Raw genomic sequence first — 27487 nt, 5'->3', positions numbered from 1 at the left:
TGGTCTCGCCAGACTTCCCTTTAAAGCATGCACGTTACCGAATGTGGACCGCTAGGAGATCACTGAGAGTTCGGCTTCATTGTGGTGGCTTGGATCGCCGGCGTCTTGAGTTTATTCGGAGTTGTGGCTTGTGTTGTGTGGGGGAGTTGAAGTAGAAGTAGGAAGAGCTGATGTGCCGGCGTCTTGCGGGGATTCAGGCTTGATTGCAGGCGAGGCATCGGGTGAAGTTTTGAGGAGAGCTGGGTTCTGGCTGGAGGAGTTGTAGTTTGTTTTTCATGTCGGAAGGTTAAATGATGCTGAAGTGTAGGTTAAATGCTGGAGCATTTGTAGCGAGAAGCATTCTTTCAAAACGAAGATAGAGCAATAAGGAGAAAGTGATCCATTTATATTAAGCTAGGATCACTCTGATTGGATTACTACGTATTACGGATGTGTGGCCAGCAGTGCTCAATCATATCACATGCTCCTCTCGAAATTATTTTATGAAACTTCACTTAAGTTGCATCGAAAGTCTTCTCACACTCAAGCACATATACTCTTTCACACCAGTGTGGATCTTCATGTGGTCATTAAGGTTTGCTGATTGGTTGAAACTCTTCCCACACTGAGTGCATGTCAATTGTTGCTCTCCAGTGTGGGTCTTCATGCGTTTATTAAGGTCTAAGAAGTTGCTGAAACTCTTTCCACACCGAAGCTGCGGTCACATTAGAGTTTGAGCATGGAAAATTCTGTTGTATGGCACTGCAAAAAGGGGCGGGATTAAACAAGATTTTTAGACATTAAAAAGGAGAGCGTATGGTCCATATTTTACATTTCTTTCCAGAGAAGTCATGTTTTGATCTTTAATTGGTCTCACACTGTCAAGTGATGTGATTTCGCAGGTCAGTGTTTACCAAGCTTGAACTTTGCAATGCAGTGAACTGCAAAACTTGATGCACGAACTTGCATTTCCGGTCTGGCGCATTCGCGTGCGTATGAATGGAAATCTATGGGGAGAAAAGTCCAGTGTGACCGTGGCTTAAGTGCAAGTGAATGGTTTCTCTACAGTACGGCTCATCATGTTGTAGGGGATCAACCTACATTTTAAGATCGATCAGGGTTTATTAGCTCATTTCAATGTACCGGATCTTAAAAATTTGAATCATTGATTTGACTCAATTGAGTCAGACTGAATCAGATTACAAGATTCACACTTTATCTACCATTGGTCCTGCAAAAAGTCATCGTATCTTACCAATCTTGTTAATATTATTACGTGGCCAACAACAATAATATAACACAGTACTGAGTTAACTTCTAGCAAGGTAACAAGATCTACAGCTCGAGGCAATGACTTAGAAGCACATAAACAAGAACACAGTTCTTACAAAATGAGAACAAAGATTTTATGAGCTGCACTACGATACATGAAACTAACTACGTAAAAAGCAAACAACAAACAAACTCGCACACACAGAGGCAGTTCAGAGGATGAGTTGACAACCATCCCAAATTAATTCTAATACTTCTAACAAGATCTTAGAATAACTCCTGAGAAACCACAAAAGCAGAGATATGGCTTATCTTTAACTGTTTACGATCAATCTGCACCAGTTCAGCAAGAGATAACGTTTGTTTGTTACTTGCACTTTTGGTGAAGATGAATGTCCCTCGCCAGCTGGCCTTGGGGAAACACGGTGCACCTGATTGGCTGGTGGCTTCTGTGATGTCCTTGGAATTCCCTCGCTCTTGGGTGGGTAGTTCTGGGTTACTGAGGTGATGGACTGCTGAAAGTCGGTTTGCGGAAGTTTGTGCGGTTTCAAAGCAAAGTTTCTTTGTTGCAGGGCGTTTTTAAGTGACCTGGTCTAATCCATCCCTATGGCACTGTCTGCCAATGAGCAGTTGCCATGAAGGACGGGGCCACACCCCGTGCCGACGTAGAAAGGGTCAATCATTAACACACTGCATGTAGATTTTATATGGTAAAACTCTTGCAAGATTGAAACTATCTTACATCAAATGTTACAAGACAAATACTGTTTGTACTACTAGTTCTCATTTACACCAACGTATTGCAAATGTCACTAGCTTTCATTCAAGACCAGATATCATACATTTCAGACACACACAGATCAATTTAATCTGCTTTAAGGGTAAAAACAACACATTGATTAACCTGGTTGGTTGAAATAACCACAGCATATGAGGAACATTATGGCTTATTATTCAAAGATACATCTGCCTTAGTTCTAACATTTTAAGAGGTTGTCTTTCATTTGTATGCATTAATTTTTCTAGAGATCTCTTTGTCTCTACGAAATTGTGCATCTGACAGGATGTGCCCAAAGCACATGACCATGTAGAGGAGTCATTCAAAAGTCTTGTGAGGCGGTTCCTGCTGAAAATCCTGTAAAGTTCCTTTGTTTAGTTTAAATCATTTACTAATTTTGCTGAAGGGTACCTGGAACATCTGCGGCCAAAGTATTGGTCAGAATAACCCAAAATCAATTTGGTGCTTTGTTATCGTGATGGTTTAAGCCCTTAAGCCAGTTCAATGACTGAGACAATTTGCAGATGCCCAAGATTTCAGATTCAACTCGTGTTGACCACTGCAATATGCCCATGAGTTCCTTCAATGTGTTTATTAAGGGATGATGATTTGCTGAAACCCTCCCCACACTGAGGGCATGTGAATGGTTTCTCTCCAGTATGGACCCTCATGTGTTGATTAAGGGATGATAATTGGCTGAAACTCTTCCCACACTGAGTGCATGTGTATGGTTTCTCTCCAGTGTGGACCCTCATGTGTTGATTAAGGGATGATGATTGGATGAAACTCTTCCCGCACTGAGTGCATGTGTATGGTTTCTCTCCAGTGTGGATCCTCGTGTGTTGATTAAGGTGTGATGAGCAGTTAAAACTTTTCCCACAATGAGTGCATGTGAATGGTTTCTCTCCAGTGTGGATCATCATGTGTAGATTAAGGTGTGATGATTGGTTGAAACTCTTCCCACACTGAGTGCATGTGAATGGTTTCTTTCCAGTGTGGATCATCATGTGATAATTAAGGTGAGATGATTGGCTGAAACTATTCCCACACTGAGTGCATGTGAATGGTTTCGCTCCAGTGTGGATCCTCATGTGGTGATTAAGGTTTGATGATTGGTTGAAACTCTTCCCACATTGAATGCATGTGAATGGTTTCTCTCCAGTGTGGATCCTCATGTGTTTATTAAGGGATGATGAGCAGTTAAACCTTTTCCCACACTGAACCGTGGACCGCTAGGAGATCACTGAGAGTTCGGCTTCATTGTGGTGGCTTGGATCGCCGGCGTCTTGAGTTTATTCGGAGTTGTGGCTTGTGTTGTGTGGGGGAGTTGAAGTAGAAGTAGGAAGAGCTGATGTGCCGGCGTCTTGCGGGGATTCAGGCTTGATTGCAGGCGAGGCATCGGGTGAAGTTTTGAGGAGAGCTGGGTTCTGGCTGGAGGAGTTGTAGTTTGTTTTTCATGTCGGAAGGTTAAATGATGCTGAAGTGTAGGTTAAATGCTGGAGCATTTGTAGCGAGAAGCATTCTTTCAAAACGAAGATAGAGCAATAAGGAGAAAGTGATCCATTTATATTAAGCTAGGATCACTCTGATTGGATTACTACGTATTACGGATGTGTGGCCAGCAGTGCTCAATCATATCACATGCTCCTCTCGAAATTATTTTATGAAACTTCACTTAAGTTGCATCGAAAGTCTTCTCACACTCAAGCACATATACTCTTTCACACCAGTGTGGATCTTCATGTGGTCATTAAGGTTTGCTGATTGGTTGAAACTCTTCCCACACTGAGTGCATGTCAATTGTTGCTCTCCAGTGTGGGTCTTCATGCGTTTATTAAGGTCTAAGAAGTTGCTGAAACTCTTTCCACACCGAAGCTGCGGTCACATTAGAGTTTGAGCATGGAAAATTCTGTTGTATGGCACTGCAAAAAGGGGCGGGATTAAACAAGATTTTTAGACATTAAAAAGGAGAGCGTATGGTCCATATTTTACATTTCTTTCCAGAGAAGTCATGTTTTGATCTTTAATTGGTCTCACACTGTCAAGTGATGTGATTTCGCAGGTCAGTGTTTACCAAGCTTGAACTTTGCAATGCAGTGAACTGCAAAACTTGATGCACGAACTTGCATTTCCGGTCTGGCGCATTCGCGTGCGTATGAATGGAAATCTATGGGGAGAAAAGTCCAGTGTGACCGTGGCTTAAGTGCAAGTGAATGGTTTCTCTACAGTACGGCTCATCATGTTGTAGGGGATCAACCTACATTTTAAGATCGATCAGGGTTTATTAGCTCATTTCAATGTACCGGATCTTAAAAATTTGAATCATTGATTTGACTCAATTGAGTCAGACTGAATCAGATTACAAGATTCACACTTTATCTACCATTGGTCCTGCAAAAAGTCATCGTATCTTACCAATCTTGTTAATATTATTACGTGGCCAACAACAATAATATAACACAGTACTGAGTTAACTTCTAGCAAGGTAACAAGATCTACAGCTCGAGGCAATGACTTAGAAGCACATAAACAAGAACACAGTTCTTACAAAATGAGAACAAAGATTTTATGAGCTGCACTACGATACATGAAACTAACTACGTAAAAAGCAAACAACAAACAAACTCGCACACACAGAGGCAGTTCAGAGGATGAGTTGACAACCATCCCAAATTAATTCTAATACTTCTAACAAGATCTTAGAATAACTCCTGAGAAACCACAAAAGCAGAGATATGGCTTATCTTTAACTGTTTACGATCAATCTGCACCAGTTCAGCAAGAGATAACGTTTGTTTGTTACTTGCACTTTTGGTGAAGATGAATGTCCCTCGCCAGCTGGCCTTGGGGAAACACGGTGCACCTGATTGGCTGGTGGCTTCTGTGATGTCCTTGGAATTCCCTCGCTCTTGGGTGGGTAGTTCTGGGTTACTGAGGTGATGGACTGCTGAAAGTCGGTTTGCGGAAGTTTGTGCGGTTTCAAAGCAAAGTTTCTTTGTTGCAGGGCGTTTTTAAGTGACCTGGTCTAATCCATCCCTATGGCACTGTCTGCCAATGAGCAGTTGCCATGAAGGACGGGGCCACACCCCGTGCCGACGTAGAAAGGGTCAATCATTAACACACTGCATGTAGATTTTATATGGTAAAACTCTTGCAAGATTGAAACTATCTTACATCAAATGTTACAAGACAAATACTGTTTGTACTACTAGTTCTCATTTACACCAACGTATTGCAAATGTCACTAGCTTTCATTCAAGACCAGATATCATACATTTCAGACACACACAGATCAATTTAATCTGCTTTAAGGGTAAAAACAACACATTGATTAACCTGGTTGGTTGAAATAACCACAGCATATGAGGAACATTATGGCTTATTATTCAAAGATACATCTGCCTTAGTTCTAACATTTTAAGAGGTTGTCTTTCATTTGTATGCATTAATTTTTCTAGAGATCTCTTTGTCTCTACGAAATTGTGCATCTGACAGGATGTGCCCAAAGCACATGACCATGTAGAGGAGTCATTCAAAAGTCTTGTGAGGCGGTTCCTGCTGAAAATCCTGTAAAGTTCCTTTGTTTAGTTTAAATCATTTACTAATTTTGCTGAAGGGTACCTGGAACATCTGCGGCCAAAGTATTGGTCAGAATAACCCAAAATCAATTTGGTGCTTTGTTATCGTGATGGTTTAAGCCCTTAAGCCAGTTCAATGACTGAGACAATTTGCAGATGCCCAAGATTTCAGATTCAACTCGTGTTGACCACTGCAATATGCCCATGAGTTCCTTCAATGTGTTTATTAAGGGATGATGATTTGCTGAAACCCTCCCCACACTGAGGGCATGTGAATGGTTTCTCTCCAGTATGGACCCTCATGTGTTGATTAAGGGATGATAATTGGCTGAAACTCTTCCCACACTGAGTGCATGTGTATGGTTTCTCTCCAGTGTGGACCCTCATGTGTTGATTAAGGGATGATGATTGGATGAAACTCTTCCCGCACTGAGTGCATGTGTATGGTTTCTCTCCAGTGTGGATCCTCGTGTGTTGATTAAGGTGTGATGAGCAGTTAAAACTTTTCCCACAATGAGTGCATGTGAATGGTTTCTCTCCAGTGTGGATCATCATGTGTAGATTAAGGTGTGATGATTGGTTGAAACTCTTCCCACACTGAGTGCATGTGAATGGTTTCTTTCCAGTGTGGATCATCATGTGATAATTAAGGTGAGATGATTGGCTGAAACTATTCCCACACTGAGTGCATGTGAATGGTTTCGCTCCAGTGTGGATCCTCATGTGGTGATTAAGGTTTGATGATTGGTTGAAACTCTTCCCACATTGAATGCATGTGAATGGTTTCTCTCCAGTGTGGATCCTCATGTGTTTATTAAGGGATGATGAGCAGTTAAACCTTTTCCCACACTGAACCGTGGACCGCTAGGAGATCACTGAGAGTTCGGCTTCATTGTGGTGGCTTGGATCGCCGGCGTCTTGAGTTTATTCGGAGTTGTGGCTTGTGTTGTGTGGGGGAGTTGAAGTAGAAGTAGGAAGAGCTGATGTGCCGGCGTCTTGCGGGGATTCAGGCTTGATTGCAGGCGAGGCATCGGGTGAAGTTTTGAGGAGAGCTGGGTTCTGGCTGGAGGAGTTGTAGTTTGTTTTTCATGTCGGAAGGTTAAATGATGCTGAAGTGTAGGTTAAATGCTGGAGCATTTGTAGCGAGAAGCATTCTTTCAAAACGAAGATAGAGCAATAAGGAGAAAGTGATCCATTTATATTAAGCTAGGATCACTCTGATTGGATTACTACGTATTACGGATGTGTGGCCAGCAGTGCTCAATCATATCACATGCTCCTCTCGAAATTATTTTATGAAACTTCACTTAAGTTGCATCGAAAGTCTTCTCACACTCAAGCACATATACTCTTTCACACCAGTGTGGATCTTCATGTGGTCATTAAGGTTTGCTGATTGGTTGAAACTCTTCCCACACTGAGTGCATGTCAATTGTTGCTCTCCAGTGTGGGTCTTCATGCGTTTATTAAGGTCTAAGAAGTTGCTGAAACTCTTTCCACACCGAAGCTGCGGTCACATTAGAGTTTGAGCATGGAAAATTCTGTTGTATGGCACTGCAAAAAGGGGCGGGATTAAACAAGATTTTTAGACATTAAAAAGGAGAGCGTATGGTCCATATTTTACATTTCTTTCCAGAGAAGTCATGTTTTGATCTTTAATTGGTCTCACACTGTCAAGTGATGTGATTTCGCAGGTCAGTGTTTACCAAGCTTGAACTTTGCAATGCAGTGAACTGCAAAACTTGATGCACGAACTTGCATTTCCGGTCTGGCGCATTCGCGTGCGTATGAATGGAAATCTATGGGGAGAAAAGTCCAGTGTGACCGTGGCTTAAGTGCAAGTGAATGGTTTCTCTACAGTACGGCTCATCATGTTGTAGGGGATCAACCTACATTTTAAGATCGATCAGGGTTTATTAGCTCATTTCAATGTACCGGATCTTAAAAATTTGAATCATTGATTTGACTCAATTGAGTCAGACTGAATCAGATTACAAGATTCACACTTTATCTACCATTGGTCCTGCAAAAAGTCATCGTATCTTACCAATCTTGTTAATATTATTACGTGGCCAACAACAATAATATAACACAGTACTGAGTTAACTTCTAGCAAGGTAACAAGATCTACAGCTCGAGGCAATGACTTAGAAGCACATAAACAAGAACACAGTTCTTACAAAATGAGAACAAAGATTTTATGAGCTGCACTACGATACATGAAACTAACTACGTAAAAAGCAAACAACAAACAAACTCGCACACACAGAGGCAGTTCAGAGGATGAGTTGACAACCATCCCAAATTAATTCTAATACTTCTAACAAGATCTTAGAATAACTCCTGAGAAACCACAAAAGCAGAGATATGGCTTATCTTTAACTGTTTACGATCAATCTGCACCAGTTCAGCAAGAGATAACGTTTGTTTGTTACTTGCACTTTTGGTGAAGATGAATGTCCCTCGCCAGCTGGCCTTGGGGAAACACGGTGCACCTGATTGGCTGGTGGCTTCTGTGATGTCCTTGGAATTCCCTCGCTCTTGGGTGGGTAGTTCTGGGTTACTGAGGTGATGGACTGCTGAAAGTCGGTTTGCGGAAGTTTGTGCGGTTTCAAAGCAAAGTTTCTTTGTTGCAGGGCGTTTTTAAGTGACCTGGTCTAATCCATCCCTATGGCACTGTCTGCCAATGAGCAGTTGCCATGAAGGACGGGGCCACACCCCGTGCCGACGTAGAAAGGGTCAATCATTAACACACTGCATGTAGATTTTATATGGTAAAACTCTTGCAAGATTGAAACTATCTTACATCAAATGTTACAAGACAAATACTGTTTGTACTACTAGTTCTCATTTACACCAACGTATTGCAAATGTCACTAGCTTTCATTCAAGACCAGATATCATACATTTCAGACACACACAGATCAATTTAATCTGCTTTAAGGGTAAAAACAACACATTGATTAACCTGGTTGGTTGAAATAACCACAGCATATGAGGAACATTATGGCTTATTATTCAAAGATACATCTGCCTTAGTTCTAACATTTTAAGAGGTTGTCTTTCATTTGTATGCATTAATTTTTCTAGAGATCTCTTTGTCTCTACGAAATTGTGCATCTGACAGGATGTGCCCAAAGCACATGACCATGTAGAGGAGTCATTCAAAAGTCTTGTGAGGCGGTTCCTGCTGAAAATCCTGTAAAGTTCCTTTGTTTAGTTTAAATCATTTACTAATTTTGCTGAAGGGTACCTGGAACATCTGCGGCCAAAGTATTGGTCAGAATAACCCAAAATCAATTTGGTGCTTTGTTATCGTGATGGTTTAAGCCCTTAAGCCAGTTCAATGACTGAGACAATTTGCAGATGCCCAAGATTTCAGATTCAACTCGTGTTGACCACTGCAATATGCCCATGAGTTCCTTCAATGTGTTTATTAAGGGATGATGATTTGCTGAAACCCTCCCCACACTGAGGGCATGTGAATGGTTTCTCTCCAGTATGGACCCTCATGTGTTGATTAAGGGATGATAATTGGCTGAAACTCTTCCCACACTGAGTGCATGTGTATGGTTTCTCTCCAGTGTGGACCCTCATGTGTTGATTAAGGGATGATGATTGGATGAAACTCTTCCCGCACTGAGTGCATGTGTATGGTTTCTCTCCAGTGTGGATCCTCGTGTGTTGATTAAGGTGTGATGAGCAGTTAAAACTTTTCCCACAATGAGTGCATGTGAATGGTTTCTCTCCAGTGTGGATCATCATGTGTAGATTAAGGTGTGATGATTGGTTGAAACTCTTCCCACACTGAGTGCATGTGAATGGTTTCTTTCCAGTGTGGATCATCATGTGATAATTAAGGTGAGATGATTGGCTGAAACTATTCCCACACTGAGTGCATGTGAATGGTTTCGCTCCAGTGTGGATCCTCATGTGGTGATTAAGGTTTGATGATTGGTTGAAACTCTTCCCACATTGAATGCATGTGAATGGTTTCTCTCCAGTGTGGATCCTCATGTGTTTATTAAGGGATGATGAGCAGTTAAACCTTTTCCCACACTGAACCGTGGACCGCTAGGAGATCACTGAGAGTTCGGCTTCATTGTGGTGGCTTGGATCGCCGGCGTCTTGAGTTTATTCGGAGTTGTGGCTTGTGTTGTGTGGGGGAGTTGAAGTAGAAGTAGGAAGAGCTGATGTGCCGGCGTCTTGCGGGGATTCAGGCTTGATTGCAGGCGAGGCATCGGGTGAAGTTTTGAGGAGAGCTGGGTTCTGGCTGGAGGAGTTGTAGTTTGTTTTTCATGTCGGAAGGTTAAATGATGCTGAAGTGTAGGTTAAATGCTGGAGCATTTGTAGCGAGAAGCATTCTTTCAAAACGAAGATAGAGCAATAAGGAGAAAGTGATCCATTTATATTAAGCTAGGATCACTCTGATTGGATTACTACGTATTACGGATGTGTGGCCAGCAGTGCTCAATCATATCACATGCTCCTCTCGAAATTATTTTATGAAACTTCACTTAAGTTGCATCGAAAGTCTTCTCACACTCAAGCACATATACTCTTTCACACCAGTGTGGATCTTCATGTGGTCATTAAGGTTTGCTGATTGGTTGAAACTCTTCCCACACTGAGTGCATGTCAATTGTTGCTCTCCAGTGTGGGTCTTCATGCGTTTATTAAGGTCTAAGAAGTTGCTGAAACTCTTTCCACACCGAAGCTGCGGTCACATTAGAGTTTGAGCATGGAAAATTCTGTTGTATGGCACTGCAAAAAGGGGCGGGATTAAACAAGATTTTTAGACATTAAAAAGGAGAGCGTATGGTCCATATTTTACATTTCTTTCCAGAGAAGTCATGTTTTGATCTTTAATTGGTCTCACACTGTCAAGTGATGTGATTTCGCAGGTCAGTGTTTACCAAGCTTGAACTTTGCAATGCAGTGAACTGCAAAACTTGATGCACGAACTTGCATTTCCGGTCTGGCGCATTCGCGTGCGTATGAATGGAAATCTATGGGGAGAAAAGTCCAGTGTGACCGTGGCTTAAGTGCAAGTGAATGGTTTCTCTACAGTACGGCTCATCATGTTGTAGGGGATCAACCTACATTTTAAGATCGATCAGGGTTTATTAGCTCATTTCAATGTACCGGATCTTAAAAATTTGAATCATTGATTTGACTCAATTGAGTCAGACTGAATCAGATTACAAGATTCACACTTTATCTACCATTGGTCCTGCAAAAAGTCATCGTATCTTACCAATCTTGTTAATATTATTACGTGGCCAACAACAATAATATAACACAGTACTGAGTTAACTTCTAGCAAGGTAACAAGATCTACAGCTCGAGGCAATGACTTAGAAGCACATAAACAAGAACACAGTTCTTACAAAATGAGAACAAAGATTTTATGAGCTGCACTACGATACATGAAACTAACTACGTAAAAAGCAAACAACAAACAAACTCGCACACACAGAGGCAGTTCAGAGGATGAGTTGACAACCATCCCAAATTAATTCTAATACTTCTAACAAGATCTTAGAATAACTCCTGAGAAACCACAAAAGCAGAGATATGGCTTATCTTTAACTGTTTACGATCAATCTGCACCAGTTCAGCAAGAGATAACGTTTGTTTGTTACTTGCACTTTTGGTGAAGATGAATGTCCCTCGCCAGCTGGCCTTGGGGAAACACGGTGCACCTGATTGGCTGGTGGCTTCTGTGATGTCCTTGGAATTCCCTCGCTCTTGGGTGGGTAGTTCTGGGTTACTGAGGTGATGGACTGCTGAAAGTCGGTTTGCGGAAGTTTGTGCGGTTTCAAAGCAAAGTTTCTTTGTTGCAGGGCGTTTTTAAGTGACCTGGTCTAATCCATCCCTATGGCACTGTCTGCCAATGAGCAGTTGCCATGAAGGACGGGGCCACACCCCGTGCCGACGTAGAAAGGGTCAATCATTAACACACTGCATGTAGATTTTATATGGTAAAACTCTTGCAAGATTGAAACTATCTTACATCAAATGTTACAAGACAAATACTGTTTGTACTACTAGTTCTCATTTACACCAACGTATTGCAAATGTCACTAGCTTTCATTCAAGACCAGATATCATACATTTCAGACACACACAGATCAATTTAATCTGCTTTAAGGGTAAAAACAACACATTGATTAACCTGGTTGGTTGAAATAACCACAGCATATGAGGAACATTATGGCTTATTATTCAAAGATACATCTGCCTTAGTTCTAACATTTTAAGAGGTTGTCTTTCATTTGTATGCATTAATTTTTCTAGAGATCTCTTTGTCTCTACGAAATTGTGCATCTGACAGGATGTGCCCAAAGCACATGACCATGTAGAGGAGTCATTCAAAAGTCTTGTGAGGCGGTTCCTGCTGAAAATCCTGTAAAGTTCCTTTGTTTAGTTTAAATCATTTACTAATTTTGCTGAAGGGTACCTGGAACATCTGCGGCCAAAGTATTGGTCAGAATAACCCAAAATCAATTTGGTGCTTTGTTATCGTGATGGTTTAAGCCCTTAAGCCAGTTCAATGACTGAGACAATTTGCAGATGCCCAAGATTTCAGATTCAACTCGTGTTGACCACTGCAATATGCCCATGAGTTCCTTCAATGTGTTTATTAAGGGATGATGATTTGCTGAAACCCTCCCCACACTGAGGGCATGTGAATGGTTTCTCTCCAGTATGGACCCTCATGTGTTGATTAAGGGATGATAATTGGCTGAAACTCTTCCCACACTGAGTGCATGTGTATGGTTTCTCTCCAGTGTGGACCCTCATGTGTTGATTAAGGGATGATGATTGGATGAAACTCTTCCCGCACTGAGTGCATGTGTATGGTTTCTCTCCAGTGTGGATCCTCGTGTGTTGATTAAGGTGTGATGAGCAGTTAAAACTTTTCCCACAATGAGTGCATGTGAATGGTTTCTCTCCAGTGTGGATCATCATGTGTAGATTAAGGTGTGATGATTGGTTGAAACTCTTCCCACACTGAGTGCATGTGAATGGTTTCTTTCCAGTGTGGATCATCATGTGATAATTAAGGTGAGATGATTGGCTGAAACTATTCCCACACTGAGTGCATGTGAATGGTTTCGCTCCAGTGTGGATCCTCATGTGGTGATTAAGGTTTGATGATTGGTTGAAACTCTTCCCACATTGAATGCATGTGAATGGTTTCTCTCCAGTGTGGATCCTCATGTGTTTATTAAGGGATGATGAGCAGTTAAACCTTTTCCCACACTGAGTGCATGTGAAACGATTCTTGTCTCTCCTTTTTAAAACACTATCAGTCTGTAAATGAGTTTTTTCCTCAATTTTGACATGATGTTCCTCCTCTTTACTCATCTCATTCTCTTTTAGGTCTGAAATAAATAAAACATTAGTTTTCATTAAGTCTTAAAAACTCTCATCAAAAGCTGAAAAGTGAAAAGACACTGGAAATATTGGCTACACACACTATAATTTTGATGCAAATTAAATGTAAAATAAATCAGATCATATTTTGTTTGGTCCATTAACGTGTACACATTTAAGCTGATTCAATTCAATTCATCTTTTTTTATCTAGTGCTTTTACTATGTAAATTGTGTCAAAGCCGCTTAACATAGAAGTTATAGTAAATTTAAACAGTGTCAGTCCAGTTTTCAGAGTTTTTCATAAAAGTCATTTTAATCACATTGAGACGACACAGATTTCTAAAATTTGTAAAGCAGACAGGGAATACTTGTCCATTGTGTGTCTGACTGGTAAACGTATCAGAAAAAAGTTCTGGGGTAACAGCTGAATATTTGCCTCGCAGATATGAGACATACCTGTACAGCATCTGCATAAAGGCTGGAATGTGCACCTTTCCCCTTGTGCTATTGGGTCATTTTTTCTGGGGTGATTATGAGGCTTAATTTGGCCAAAACGTTCCCAGTGTTTTAGCTAATGGACTGATATTTGGGGACATCTTATTTTGACATATTCTGGAAAAATGCTCCATTGGCCTCTATTATAATTTTTTTTTTGAGTGCAAATAAAATACAATAATAATAATAACAACAACAACATGGAAATCACTCACATAAGCATATAAATGAGAGTAATAAATTCATCAAGACACAATGAATTCCCCATCACTGGGAAAATGCTTAAAAATTTTTTAAAAACCTCAATACACTCTGGGCAAATTTACTCCTTTTTCATTATATTCATGGCTGTTTTTTCTCCATTGACCTCTATTATAAGAACATTTTTTTTATTGCAAAGCCATGACAGCATATAATCATGAATTTATGATTGTTGGTGTTTTTTGTGACGACATTTTTTAATTGGTCTCTACCCATGTGACGGCAAAAAGGAAATGGGTAAGAGAATAAAGGAGGAGGAGGAGAGTTGAAGAGAGCAGCATTATGTGGTGTGTAGAAGAAAGAGAAGTTGACTGAATTGTTGCAGTGCCGGGAAACGAGTAGAGAAGTCGGGTCGAGATGAGCAGTGTAAACTTAACTTAACGCTGTGAGAAACAAAAAGCGGAAGTATGTATTGAAGCAACAGAGCAAAGACCGCTGTCTTGTTACTGAAGTGCACATAATGTCTTTGAATGAGTGCGTCACTAAAGACTTCAGTGCAGTGTGTCCTTAACAAAATCAACTTAGTGATTTATCTCCTGACATGGAGTCAGCTGCCAACTCACCGGCTGGGTTAACCAACACCCTCAACCTTCACATCCACATTCGCCATTCCCCACTCATTTCCCTTGACCCCTCCGCTCCGTGGGTAAGAAGCAAAAGTTTTTGTTTTCTTTGCCCAAATGCTCATTTTGTTTCTCTTGTTTTGTTTTCTCCCCGTACTATTGTTATCATTATTATTTTCCGTTTTCAAATCTGACAAATCTGCTGGCCTGAAATCATTTGCATTTTTTTCTTTCATTTGAGTTATAAGTGCTGAGGGTTCTGAGTTTCATTGTTATATTGTTTGTTTTGTTGTTGATACTGCTGTGTGTGTGAAAAGTATTTTTTATTATTATTATTGACTAATACAAACTTTATTTAGACAATTTTAATTTAGACAATTATCTGAGTTTTTTTTCTGGTTCTCATTGTTATTTTATTTATTTGTGTATTTATTTATTTATTTTTTTTATATTTGTAACTGGTGGTGAGAGCTAGCCGTGGTGTATTTTATTTGAAATGTATTTTGACAGATATTTTGTCTGACGCCCAAGTTTAACTACTTAAAAACAAGTGACAAACATATTTGTGTAATATTTGTTTATTTTATTTTTTGGGGGGGATCACCATTCCCACATCACCATTACATTTCCCTGTTGGGAAGAGATTTGTGATTTTTAAAATTGATTATCAGTTTCAGTGAAAAAAAGTTTCTGCCTTTTATATGGAGTATAGTGTGTGTGTGTGTGTGTGTGTGTGTGTGTATGTGTGAGTGAGTGTGAAAGAAAGAGAGAGAAGCTGGATTTATTGACCTTATTTTAAAATGCGGATGTGCGCCTGTTTTCGCGATTGTTTTAGAACTTCCGATTCAGTCGCCTAAGGGAGAAATGACTAGGAATAATAAACGGCAGAAAATGGTCAAACTACTTGCTCTACAAGCAAATGTTTGCATGACTATACAGACCAAGTAGAATAATATATTAAGAAAATATCAGTTTGCAACATCAAACAGCGAAAATAGCAGTTTTTAATGTCTAAAAATGAATGTAAGTGAAAGACCGGAAGTCTCGTGCCAAAGAGATTCAAATGGCTGCGCCTGCTTGTCGGTGAAGAATAAGGTGAATACTCTAGCCTGGCGCCGCATCACGCACCACCGCTGACTGCACGCTCACCTCGTGAAATGGACTAGGCTTTACTCGCTACGTTCGCCATTGTGAAATTCTTGAAAACGACAGGGGGCGGTCAAAAGAAACCCACTGTAAAGTCAGACAGATAAGCAGAGAAGTAGAAAGCTTCCAAAACTACGTCATTTCATTAATTTCTTTCAATGTTTTAAAACTAAATAGATTTTTTGTTTTTATAAACTATTTTAATGATTATAAGGATTTTTATGACCATTCAAGATTTTTTTTTATCAAACTTTGGTGCATCACTTGCTTTTGTTCATATCTCGGACAGTTCTACCCATTATAACTTCTTAAATATTAATAAAAGCAGAACATGGGTTGCTCTACAAATACATATTTTTATTATGGCAAGAATAACAGTAAAAAAAAAAAAAAAGTACACTTACTAAAAAATACATGTTTCTTCAGATATAGCCCACTCCACAATTCACACATTACTGTCTGGCTAGTTTCTCTCCTCTGCTTATGCTAAAAAGGCAATAATGGTCCAACATTTCTGACCATTATCATCAATAAGGCGTAGAAAAACAGGGCATCAGTATATTGTAAACTGATAGGTTCAAATATTCCCTGTGTGTTTTGTTTTTGTGAAGTTTCAGTGCACTTTACTGATGCATTTCTTAAAACAGTTTGCATAGAGAGAAAAGAGGGAGTTCTAGACATCTAATTGTTGTTGTTCTGAGATTGTATGTAGAGCAGTTTACAAACTTGTTGTGAGTGTTGAAGCTGGCCTCTGCTGATGAAACTACAAACTATCTACAGTAAACTTTTTTTTAATTGAATCACTTGACTACAGCTATTCTTCATCTGATAGACTGGTCATTTTTGGGTTAAAACTGTTGGTCCCCCTACAAAGTGTATTTCTGCACGCACACTATAATCTGCTGTTTTACTCCACTCCATATAAAAGACTGAAAACTTTTTTGAACAGGCCCATCTAGAGGGTTAATGCTGCCAACTGATGATCAACAGTAAAAATGACACATTTGACCTCTTTCCAACAAGGAAAACAGCAACAATCTAGAATGCATGATTATTTAGTGTCATGGCTTTGCGGTTAAAAATGTGGTTAGAAGTCATTAGAAGTCAATGGGTCAAAAACAGCCAAAAACATTATGAAAGGGTATATAGATTACAAGATTATTCGTATTATCATCACGATAACGATATTTTTGGCCCACAATCATGAAAATGGGAGACTAATAATACATAAAAGAATGACGAAAGACATGAGAACAAGTAACAAATGAAACTCAGTCCTGTCTTTCAATGAGTGCTTATGTGCATTTAGGAGAACTAGGCAGCACACTCAGAGCTGCAAGATGGATTTAATTTAGTATTTATTATTATTAAAATATATCTGAATGAGGATCAAATGACTGAGTTGGTCTTTGAGAATGAAAACCAACCTGTTTGTTCCTGCAGATCTTCCTGTTTGACTGTGAATGTTTCTTCAATCTTCACATCTTCACTCTCCTCTTTAATAAACGCCATCTTTATAACAGTGTGGAGATCAGTCGCTTCAGCAGGAATTTTTCTCTGTGTTTGGACACTTTATCCTGTTTAAAATGAACAAAACAATAAAAATGTCCTGTTTAAAATAAATAAAACAATGAGCAGAAACAAAATAACTTCTCTTCAACACTTGCTTCAACAAGTTGTTTCTTTATATGAGAGTAATTAACAAAAAGAAATCAGATAAGTCAGAGCAAGAAACAAAAGCCACAAATGACCTGATTAAAACTAGTACTCCATTTCTTATAGTGATGTATACTTAGAATGAAATGACATTATACTATTTTATAAATTAAACCTTCATTAAAACACTTATTACACACTGTTACATCTCTGTAACTTTTTTCAAACTTTGAGTATGTTCTTAATTTTTGTTTTATTTATTTTATTGTCTGCTTACAGCAACGTGTAGCTCTTTTTTTTGCACAAGACAAATTTCCTCTTGGGGACAAAAAGTTTATCCTATTTTTATTCAAACAATATACCTCTTTACTGTTAAATAGTTCTACGTTGTATAAGGGTTAAAATAATATTGTCAACAGGTACATAATTTAGCACTGAATGAAAAAACTGAAACTTTAATCAATCCTTTTATATAAGGGTAAACCCTTTATAACAAACCTTTCTCCAGTTGAATCACAGCGCGGGAGTGGCGCATGCTTATGACGTCACAAGTCATGCCAAAATAAAAGTCTTTTTTTTTTTCTTTTTTTGCCACTTACTCTTAGTCATGAGTCATGACTTATTATATATAGTTTTTCTCTGCGTTTGGACATTTTATCCTGTTTAAAATTAACAAAACAATAAACATGTCATGTTAAAAATAAATAAAACTATGAATAGAAACAAGACAACTTTCCTTCAACAGTTTCTTTATATGAGAGTAATTAACAAAAATAAATCCGGTAAGTACGAGCAAGAAACAACAGCCACAAATGAGCTGATTAAAACTAGTACTGCATTTTTTATATATAGTAATGTATAATTAGAATGAAGTGAAATTATGCTATTTAATAAATTAAACCTTCATTAAGACACTTAATACACACACGTTGTTCAATAGTTCTCTTTACTTTGATTAAAATAGTATTACGTTGTATAAAGGGTTAAAATAAAATTGTCAACAGCAGAACTTCATTTAGTATTGGATGAAAAACCTGAAACTTTAATCAATCGCTTTTTATCTGTGTAAAAGCTTTAAAACAAACCTTTCTCCAGTTGATTCACTTTTTTTTTTGTCATAAGAAAAAATATCTTAAATCACATACAAATACAAATAATACCATTAGACAGAAAGGAAAAAAAAATATTAATATAATTAAAGTATTAATAATAATATTAATAATAATAATACTAAAATTACTAAATTAAACAAACAAAATTAAACAAATGAATGAAATTACAATGACACTTAAACAAATCACCATAAGGAAAGCAACTAAAATCAAGAATCTTCTTTAAATACATCTGCATAATATTTCAGGAATCTTAGATTTTTTTTATTGTTAATAAAATGAAGTTATTTAAGAAGGGAGTTACATTCTATTCTAAAATGAGCAAATGATGAGTAATTATTTGCAAATTTCTGTTTGTGAATGAAAAAATTTGCCATTTAAGATAAAAAAAATGTATGATGTGTTCCAGGGATTTAGCTTTTGGGTTATAATAATAAAAATAATGTCTTTTAGATTAAAGCAATTCACAGCATTGGCAAAAGCAGATATATGAGAATTTAGGAGTTACCAAAATTGCTTGGATATCGGACAATCAAAAAACATATGTACAAGTGTCTCCTCTGCTTGTTCGCAGAAAGAACAGGGGCTGTCGATTTCAAAATATTTGGAAATACTAGAATTTTACAGTGTGGATATTCTGTGCAATTTTAAAGTGTATTTCTTTTGCCTTATTGGAAATGCAATATTTCCCTGGTAAAAGCCAGGTTCTAGTCTATATCCTCAACCAAAGACCTCCAGTAACACTTTCCTCTACAGTAAATTTTCCTTTTAAATTGAAAAGTTTGACACACAAAGCTATGGTTTCATTTATCTAACAGACTAACATCTTAAAGCAAAGGAGAATGAATATTCACTGAGCTCTTTGAGCTAAATCTACAGTGAGTTTTGACTAGGTGAACTAAACCATGTGATACTGCCCTAACAACTTTATTAAATTTGTTAGGAGGAGTTGGAAAACAGTGGTAGGTTATAAATTGTTCATATGAAAGAATGTTTCCTGCATCATCAAACAAGCAAAGATTACAATTAATATTATTTTGAAACCAACTTTGGAAAAATAACAATTTGTTTCTGATTTTAATATCTCAGTTATTCCATAAGAAAAATCGGTGGGGAGAAAAATTGTGAACGTAACCAAGCTTCCAAGCAAGCAGACATTGCTTAGAGGGAAGATAATTACATTTAAGAAGAAACAAAAGACTACCAATTTTGTCAAAAAGTAGTAGGGAATAAAAAAAAAAACAAATATGAGTTGGATTGGTTAGGCATCTCTTCCAAATAATCATCCAAATAATTTAAAAAATGTATATGATATCAGAAAAATCTATGAAATGTACACCCCCCTCATTTACTACTAGAAAGAACTTCCTTTTTCAACTTATGAGGTTTGTTCTTCCAGAAAAATCTTAAGAAAACAGTATTAATTTCTTTGGCCATTTTGTTTTCAACAAATAAAGATAACGTTGGATATACAAAATGAGAAAGACCCTCTGCCTTGGACAAAGAAACTCTTCCATATAATAACAGGTCCCATTGTAGCCAGGAATTAAGAATATTTTTAGTTTTGCTGATCCTAGACAAAAAAAATCAAATGCTGTGTCACTAAAAGTTTTTCAATAACATAAATAAATAAATATTTAATTGTGGATTTAACAGGGATATCTTCTATATATTCATAATTTAAATTATGAACAGGCATTATCTCACATTTAGAGCTATTCAGCTTTAGACCAGAAACAATTGAGAAGTCAGAAATTAAAAATTAAATTTGATATAATTGAGTCATCTTTTAGAAATAAAGTGGTCTCATCTGCCAATTGTGAAATCTTAATCTCCCTCTCAAAAACAAAAACAACTCCCTTTCAAAACTTGATTTTGCACAATGCTTAAGGATAGAAACTCTGTAACTAATAAAAAATAAAAAGGAAGAGATTGGGCAGTCCTGCCTAATACCACACAAAATATCAAATCCATTAGAAGCATTAAAATAATAATACCTATAAATAATAATTTATATATAATAAATAATAATTTATATAAAAAAACAATAACAATTGACAATCACTGAACTATTGATTCCTTTATAAAACAAAGCCATAGTGTTAACAAAAGTATCCCAAAAACTAAATAACCTCAACGCTTTAAACAGAAACTGGTGCTCAATCGTATCAAAGACTTTATAAAAATCAAGAAAAAGAATGAATAGAATGAGCAAAATCTAGCAAATCCAAAACTAATCTTATGTTATTAGAAACATGGCGGCCTTCTTATAAACCCAGACTGAGTTTCAGAAATAATAGAATCAAGATTTGTTTTTAATCTGTTGGCAAAGTCTTTTTTTTTTTTTTTTCTTTCAGTTTTTTTGCCACTCACTGTTGCAGTCATGACATGATACATTTCTCCTTCATTTTCCACTTCACACAACATAGCCTTCTGCTATCTCTCTCACATACACAGACATTCAGTATTTGAAGTTGATCAAAACTTTTGATACAAACACTTTAACACAATTTTGTTTAACTTATTTAATCCACCTAGACTAAGTGTTTAAAACAGAAAATCTCAACATTCTAAAATGTAAAACAAATAATCTGATGGGTGTTTGAGCTGAAACTTTACAGACACATTCTGGAGACACAAAAGACTTATCTTAAATCTTGAAAAGGGGTAAAATAGGTGCCCTTTAAGTAAAAAGTACCCATTACTACTACATGTTTTAGTTCCACTAACTGGGTCATTATCACTATAAAGTGCTTTTGATGTCCTACAAGATTGAATCAGTCCTATATGGACATAATGTGAAATAACATTCTGATGTTTTTGAGTAATTAATAGAGTTCACATACATATCAAAAAATCTGGATGCCAAATGTAGAAAGAAGCTATAAATACATGTATAGTAAGAAGGCTAGTTTCAAAGAGTAACTAAAAATACAATTTTAAAAGATACAAAAATTTGGATAAAAGCCTTTTTAGGATAAATGGAAAAGTCAATGCAAAACACTTCATAATAAGTATACTCCTAAAGCAAATGACTTTCATCAGACTGAATACAGAAAAGAGCATTTGGGGAAATATTATTATTAGATTGAGCAAGTTTGTGATTTAGTGGAGAGCAGTTACGAGTAGAGACTTCACCAACTTTATTATAAGAGAAATTTAGGTAAAACTCCTACCATTCTGTCACCTAAATATATTTCAAAAACTCATGCAAACAGGCAAAGAATTCCAAGATCTATTAGTAATTGAGGGAATGTCTTTGTTTGACATGTACTGAGAGGATTTGTGCAGTCAAATATAAAATAATGTAAAAAAAACTTTAGGGCCAGGCTTGACTGAAGGTATTCTACAATCAGGAATTGCACAGAAACAATGTTATATTCCTCTGAAGAGACTGAAGAAGACAAATGAATCTTCTGTCCACAAATGTATCCCTCTGTTGTCAAGAGACTGTTTAAGAAACAGGCAGCCAATCAGCTATCGCCGAGCACCTACAGGCAGTCAATCAGCTTTCTCTAAGACACAGACAGGCAGCCAATCAGCTTTCGCTGATAAGCGTGCAAGCAAATATCCGTCCATGGTGCTCAGTCCGGGGCAGAGAGAGGTTAAAGAATTTAAATATCTAGCAGGTACCCATGGAATAAGCATATTGAGAAAGTGGAAAAGAAGTGTAGGAAAACTTTAAATGCAATGAGGGCATTAGCAGGCAAGGAATGGGGAGCAGAGAGATCATTAATGCTCACAGTGTATCAGGCTTTAATAAGATTGGTACTTGATTTTGGGTGTATGATATATGCGGCAGCGTCAAAGAGCATTTTAAAAAGACTAGATAGGATTCAATATAGAGCACTTCAAATGTGTATAGGAGCTTTAAAATCAACACCGGTTAATGCTTTGATTGTGAAAACATGAATTACCAATATATCTGCGTAGGGAGAAATTGGCGCTGGCATATTGGTCATCTATTAAAAGCTATGCTGGAGATAACATTGTAAAAGAAACTTTGATAGATTGTTGGGGGTATACAAATAATAGAGAAAGAGGGTTTACATGGGATACACAATATAGCAAAAAAAACACCAAGTATTTGATATAGTGGGTAATAAAAGCCCAGTATGGAGTGAAGTCCCCTTATGGATAATACCTGAAGTTGAAATCAATCTTGAGATCTTGGACAAAAGAAGTGAATGGGAGGAATCAGGTACTATAAGCCAAATGTGTGTAAGCATGTAGCTGGAAAATTTTTATTGGAGTTCAAAAATGTATACTGATGGATCTAAAGACCCAGATAAGGGCTTGACAGGAATAGGAGCCTTTGTTCCTGATTTTGAAGTATTTATAAAAAAAAAAAACAACATCAACATGTCAATATATTCAGTTGAAATGGTTACTATCATTGTGGGACTTGTGTGGGTAGAGGAAGTAACAACAGACAGAGTTGTAATTTGCTCAGACTCTGCTTCAGTATTAAAATCATTAGACAGTCATCAGTCATCCAGAGAAGATTTAATGAATGAAGTATTTACATTATTATGGAGAATCCAACGGAAAGGAATTCTAGTTGGGTTTTGTTGGATTCCAGCACACATAGGGGTGGTGATGAATTAGCTAAAAATGTGACTAAAAGAAAAGAAATTGACATAAATGTTCCATTAAGTAAAGGATAAATTAAAAGTATGATTAAGACAATGTGACAGCACATTGGCAAGGAGTATGGAATACAGAGTTGAACGAAAGAGCTCTATGTAAAATCAAAAAGAATGTAGACACTAAAATGGTTATTTGTGGATGGAATAGAAAGGAAGAGGATTATTACCAGACTGAGACTGGGGCATACCAAACTGAATGATTTATTGTTTTTAATCAGTGTACATGAGAATGGGTTATGTGAATCTTGAGATGTAAAAGAAACAATCGAGCATGTAATATATGAATGTTTAAAATATAGAGAAGAAAGAAAAGAACTAATTGAATATCTTAAGGAGAAAGGAAGATAGAGATATAGGATACCTACTGGGGTACTGTCCGTGAAAAGATGCGCAAACCTGGGGCGTGAAACTCTGAGTGGCATTTGGTCCCTAATGAATGTATAACTGAAGAGTTATGCTGCGTTCACACCAGATGCGGAACGCGCGTCAAGCGCAAGTGATTTACATGTTAAGTCAATGCAAACGTGCGAATAGACATCCTGCGGCGCGATATGCGTGAATGACGCAAATTGCGCAGTGCAAATAGCGCAGGGCGAATTGAGCGTTTTGCACGTTTGACACGCTTAACGAGCGTTTCGCGCGAATCTCTCGAGTTCAAAAATCTGAATTTCAGCAGAAATTCGCGCCGCGTTAACCAATCAGAAGCTTGCTCTTGTGGGGGCGTGATTGTGATGTAGAACCTGTTGATGGTGTCCCGGGGGAAATCCTCCAGCCGACACCGACAACAAGTCATCAAACTGGGCTTGGCTCAGTCAGAAGCACCGCTGAAAGTCTCCGTCATCCAGGTTCAGTTTCTGGAGAAGTTTATGAGCTCAGAGCTGGATGCACCTCTGAAAGGATGCAGTGGACTCAGACAGGACCCTAAACGTATTGACGCAGTATTTCAGTCTCCTTAAAGCACATTACAACTGTTATTTTCTTAATAAAATTAATGTTAGCCATTTAGCTTTGAAGCTAGTGTCACCGGGCAGACAGAAGCCCTGCCCATCACGCTAATTCGTGTCTGTTTTGAAGTGAATTTGACACGCGATTGAAGCAGATTTGACGCGCGAATGAAGCAGTGGTTGACGCGCGAATGAAGCGAGTAAACTCAAATGTTCACGCGGCTATTTATGTTCCGCGTCTGGTGTAAACACAGCATAAGGAATTATATATAAATCAAAACTCTAAATTAAGTCATAAATGATGAATGTGATCTGTTTTTACAATAAGAAATAGTCAACATTTTATTATCACTTCAAATTGGAGTCAGATTAAATTCGGTGCTAAAAATGAATATAAATGAATTCTGATAACAAAATTCTTTTCAGAAGAACTAGAAAAGGCTTACATGCATTTAGCCTTCAACCATGCTGTTTAGTTTCATTATTGGGCTAATAGATGGACTTCTACACTTTCAAATCTGTGTCTTATCAATATGACCAAAATGACTTTTATGATCAATTATGTAAGAAACTATAAAAACTGGACTGACACGGTTTCAATTTACTATAACTTCTATGTTAATTGGTGTAAGGTCCACCCAGTTGGTCCAATGCCGGTGTCCACTGGTGGATGAAGATTCAATGCCTGTTTGGTCTTTCCAGTGCACAATGTTGATTTACTTTAAATTTAACTCATATCTGACTCCAATTTTAGTATGAGGTGGTTTAGAATGTTAATATATTTATCTTTCGTTTCATCTGACTCCAATCATAAAATATTAAGAAGATTATATCAATATATAATTTAGATAAATGTTTGGACTTTTTGTCTTCACTTGTAACTATTAAATTTGTTTATTTGGATGTTCGTGTCGCTCAGAGATATCGCCCTAGCCGATGGCGTCCCTTACAGTCACACTCTTGTCAGTCTTGAAAATTAAACAGAGGTAATTGACTAATACTTTTAGATGGCCGCTCCCATTCTTGCTCATTCTAAAGTATTTTTAGTTAGTCCCTCTTAGATGTACACCCCTGAGTAAAGTCAATATCATTTCCAATCAGGTTAGGGCATTATTATAAATGTAACTGACCACTGTTCTCTATAATAATTATGGTTTTCACCAAGCCCATGGTTTCCCATATGAACTTAATTTAGAACAATATTACTTTCAAACTAAGGTCGGCTACCCAATCTAGGTTAGCCGTGCAACTCCTTGTTGTCCTAGACGGAAATTAACACCCTTTCCACCGATCAATACGAAACATCAAATTCTCAAAAATAAATCTAAGATTAAAAGATGCATACCTGACTTCAAAATATACATAACATGGAGCGTAAGCTGATCTGGGTAAGCAGAATCGCGCAGAACAGTTTTCAAACCTTCCCTTAAGTAATCCAAGAATCTCCTCAAGGAAAGGGGTGTGTGCATAACAAAAGGCATTTGCATTTAGTGGAAGAGTTTCTACCTATAGGAAAGGTACACCCTTCACAGTGATTTAAAAGATATTCAAAGTTATATATTTATTGTTTTGGTTATGTCTATTTCTGAGGAAATGAGACCATTGTGCCAGTCGCACTGAGACATTTCAAATGATATCAAACATGATAAAGTCACTTGGGTTGATATAAAATATAAAATTCAGGCTTTGAAATGGTCATTCTGTATGAGTACAGTGTGTAGAAGGGGTGGTTGAACAAAGGAGTTTCAGGGGATTCAAATGTAAATGGAGGGAAGCAGGGGAGCTGGTCTTTTCCCGCATTCCCGCCTGTTAGGTTGTGGAGTCAATTTGTCTCTGTTTTCGGCATATGTTTGAACTGTCAAAGACATCAAAAAATTTGTGATATCTCAAATCTTACAGTGGCTTTGACACAATTTACATTGTCAAAGCACTAAATAAATAAAGATGAATTTAATTGAATCTGCTTAAATGTGTACACGTTAATGGACCGAACAAAATATGTTGTGTTTTATTTTACATTTAATGTGTGCAGCCAATGTTTTCAGTCTTTTCACTTTTCAGCTTTTGATGAGAGTTTTAAGACTTAATGAAAACTAGTGTTTTATTTCAGACCTAAAGGAAGAGAATGAGGGGAGTAAAGAGGAGGAACATCATGTCAAAATTGCGGAAAAAACTCATTTACAGACTGATGGTATTTTAAAAAGGAGAGACAAGAATCGTTTCACCTGCACTCACATGCACTCAGTGTGGGAAGAGTTTCAGCCAATCATCATCCCTTAATCTACACATGATGAGCCACACTGAAGAGAAACCATTCACTTGCACTTAAGCCGCGCTCACGCTGGACTCCCCACAGAATTCCAGTCATACGCACGCAAATGTGTCAAACCGCAAACACAAAATCATGCGTCAAGTTTCACATGCACTCAGTGTGGGAAGAGTTTCAACCAATCAGCAAACCTTAATGAACACATGAAGATCCAACTGGTGTAAAAGAGTATATTAGCTTAGAGTGTGAAAATACATTTATTACAGCTACAAAAATTAAAACTGCACCAGAATATTCACACCGTACAAGTGTTTACACTGTGACAAGAGGTTTAATTTAACACATCTAAAAACAGAAGAGGATTCACACTGGAGAGAAATCGTACAGATCTGATCAGTGTCTACAGAGATTTGCTCATTCGTCGCAGCTTAAGATACACATGGACAAAAAATTGCACATATGACATGAATGCAGTACACATTTTCTCAAGTGCACAGGATCTTTCATGTCTGAATAATGTTTGAAAAGGCTGAATAATGCTATACTGTTTTCCAACACTCCTACACTTCAGTAGGTGGGGTTTGTAGGTGGGGTAAATGGGTTGCGCTCCTCGCGTTTAACCTAAACACACTGGTGGCGGCTGAGAGAAGAACAGTTTCATAAACATCTGGCAAACAGCACCTCTGTGTTCCTAAAATCTCTTTACAAGTGATTGTACAGGTGCGGATACATCTGTACTCCACTCTCCAGTGTATTCATGCAGCTAGTGTTGTTTTGGGTGATGTTCTTTGTCTGACTCCATGAATGAGAAACAAATCACTGGGAAGACACCGCACATCAAAGAAGGTGGAGGGTTAGTTTGCAGTATACCAGGGCCTCAAGCTTAGAAAGCCCATTCAATTGTCCTGTGTTGTAGCTTTTATTAGTAAAGTTTCTTTAGTATTATTTATTATATGCATATTTATATTTGTTTTATTAAAAACAAGCTTAGATTTGTCCACCAGTCAGATATTAGACCATATGGGGCATAGTGACCACACTTTGTTATTATTGTTCATTTATGTGTTTGCTGGAAATTAGAACTGCATTTAGAAACAGTTTTGAAACAAATCTTTGCGCTTAATAAACACAATTAATTATGTAGGCTAATGGATGTCTTCACAACGTTTCCTTATCCACAAAAGAGAGAGAGAGTGAAGGTTAAGGCCAATTGGAGGAGGCTCATTCTTTATCAAATGCACCATGGCAGAACGCAACAGGCCCTTAAAGGGAATAGATAAGAATCTGGTTTATTCTCAAAATACACCCATAGCTCATAAAGAGAATAAAGTCAACTCTGTTAGACCATGCGCTGCATAGCAAAGCGTGGTTTCCCGTCCTCAAAAATAGCAAAAAATTAT

The 27487-nt window shown here is 37.7% G+C and overlaps 3 protein-coding genes across 3 annotated transcripts in view; all 3 read right to left on the bottom strand.

The window, feature by feature from the left end:
• Positions 1–580: 580 nt before the first annotated feature.
• Positions 581–27487, bottom strand: part of LOC137490874 (uncharacterized) — a 57918-nt gene continuing 31011 nt past the window's right edge. Inside the window, exons 5-7 of the mRNA XM_073946788.1 lie at positions 16885–17034; positions 12205–12998; positions 581–3261 (exon numbers count right to left, since the gene is read on the bottom strand). Of these exons, the coding sequence (XP_073802889.1) occupies positions 2572–3261; positions 12205–12998; positions 16885–16969 (1569 nt within the window). The 5' untranslated portion in view covers positions 16970–17034 and the 3' untranslated portion in view covers positions 581–2571. The remainder of the gene's footprint in view (positions 3262–12204; positions 12999–16884; positions 17035–27487) is intronic.
• On the bottom strand, positions 3791–7037 carry LOC141381700 (uncharacterized). The gene has a single exon (XM_073948030.1). It carries the CDS (start codon positions 6412–6414, stop codon positions 5782–5784), a length of 633 nt encoding a protein of 210 aa, XP_073804131.1. The 5' UTR covers positions 6415–7037; the 3' UTR covers positions 3791–5781.
• On the bottom strand, positions 7001–11435 carry LOC141381699 (uncharacterized). The gene has a single exon (XM_073948029.1). It carries the CDS (start codon positions 9622–9624, stop codon positions 8992–8994), a length of 633 nt encoding a protein of 210 aa, XP_073804130.1. The 5' UTR covers positions 9625–11435; the 3' UTR covers positions 7001–8991.

Source organism: Danio rerio, chromosome 4, assembly GCF_049306965.1.
Source record: "Danio rerio strain Tuebingen ecotype United States chromosome 4, GRCz12tu, whole genome shotgun sequence".
In the NCBI taxonomy this organism is placed as follows: domain Eukaryota; kingdom Metazoa; phylum Chordata; class Actinopteri; order Cypriniformes; family Danionidae; genus Danio; species Danio rerio.
This window is presented reverse-complemented; position numbering and strand designations above follow the sequence as displayed.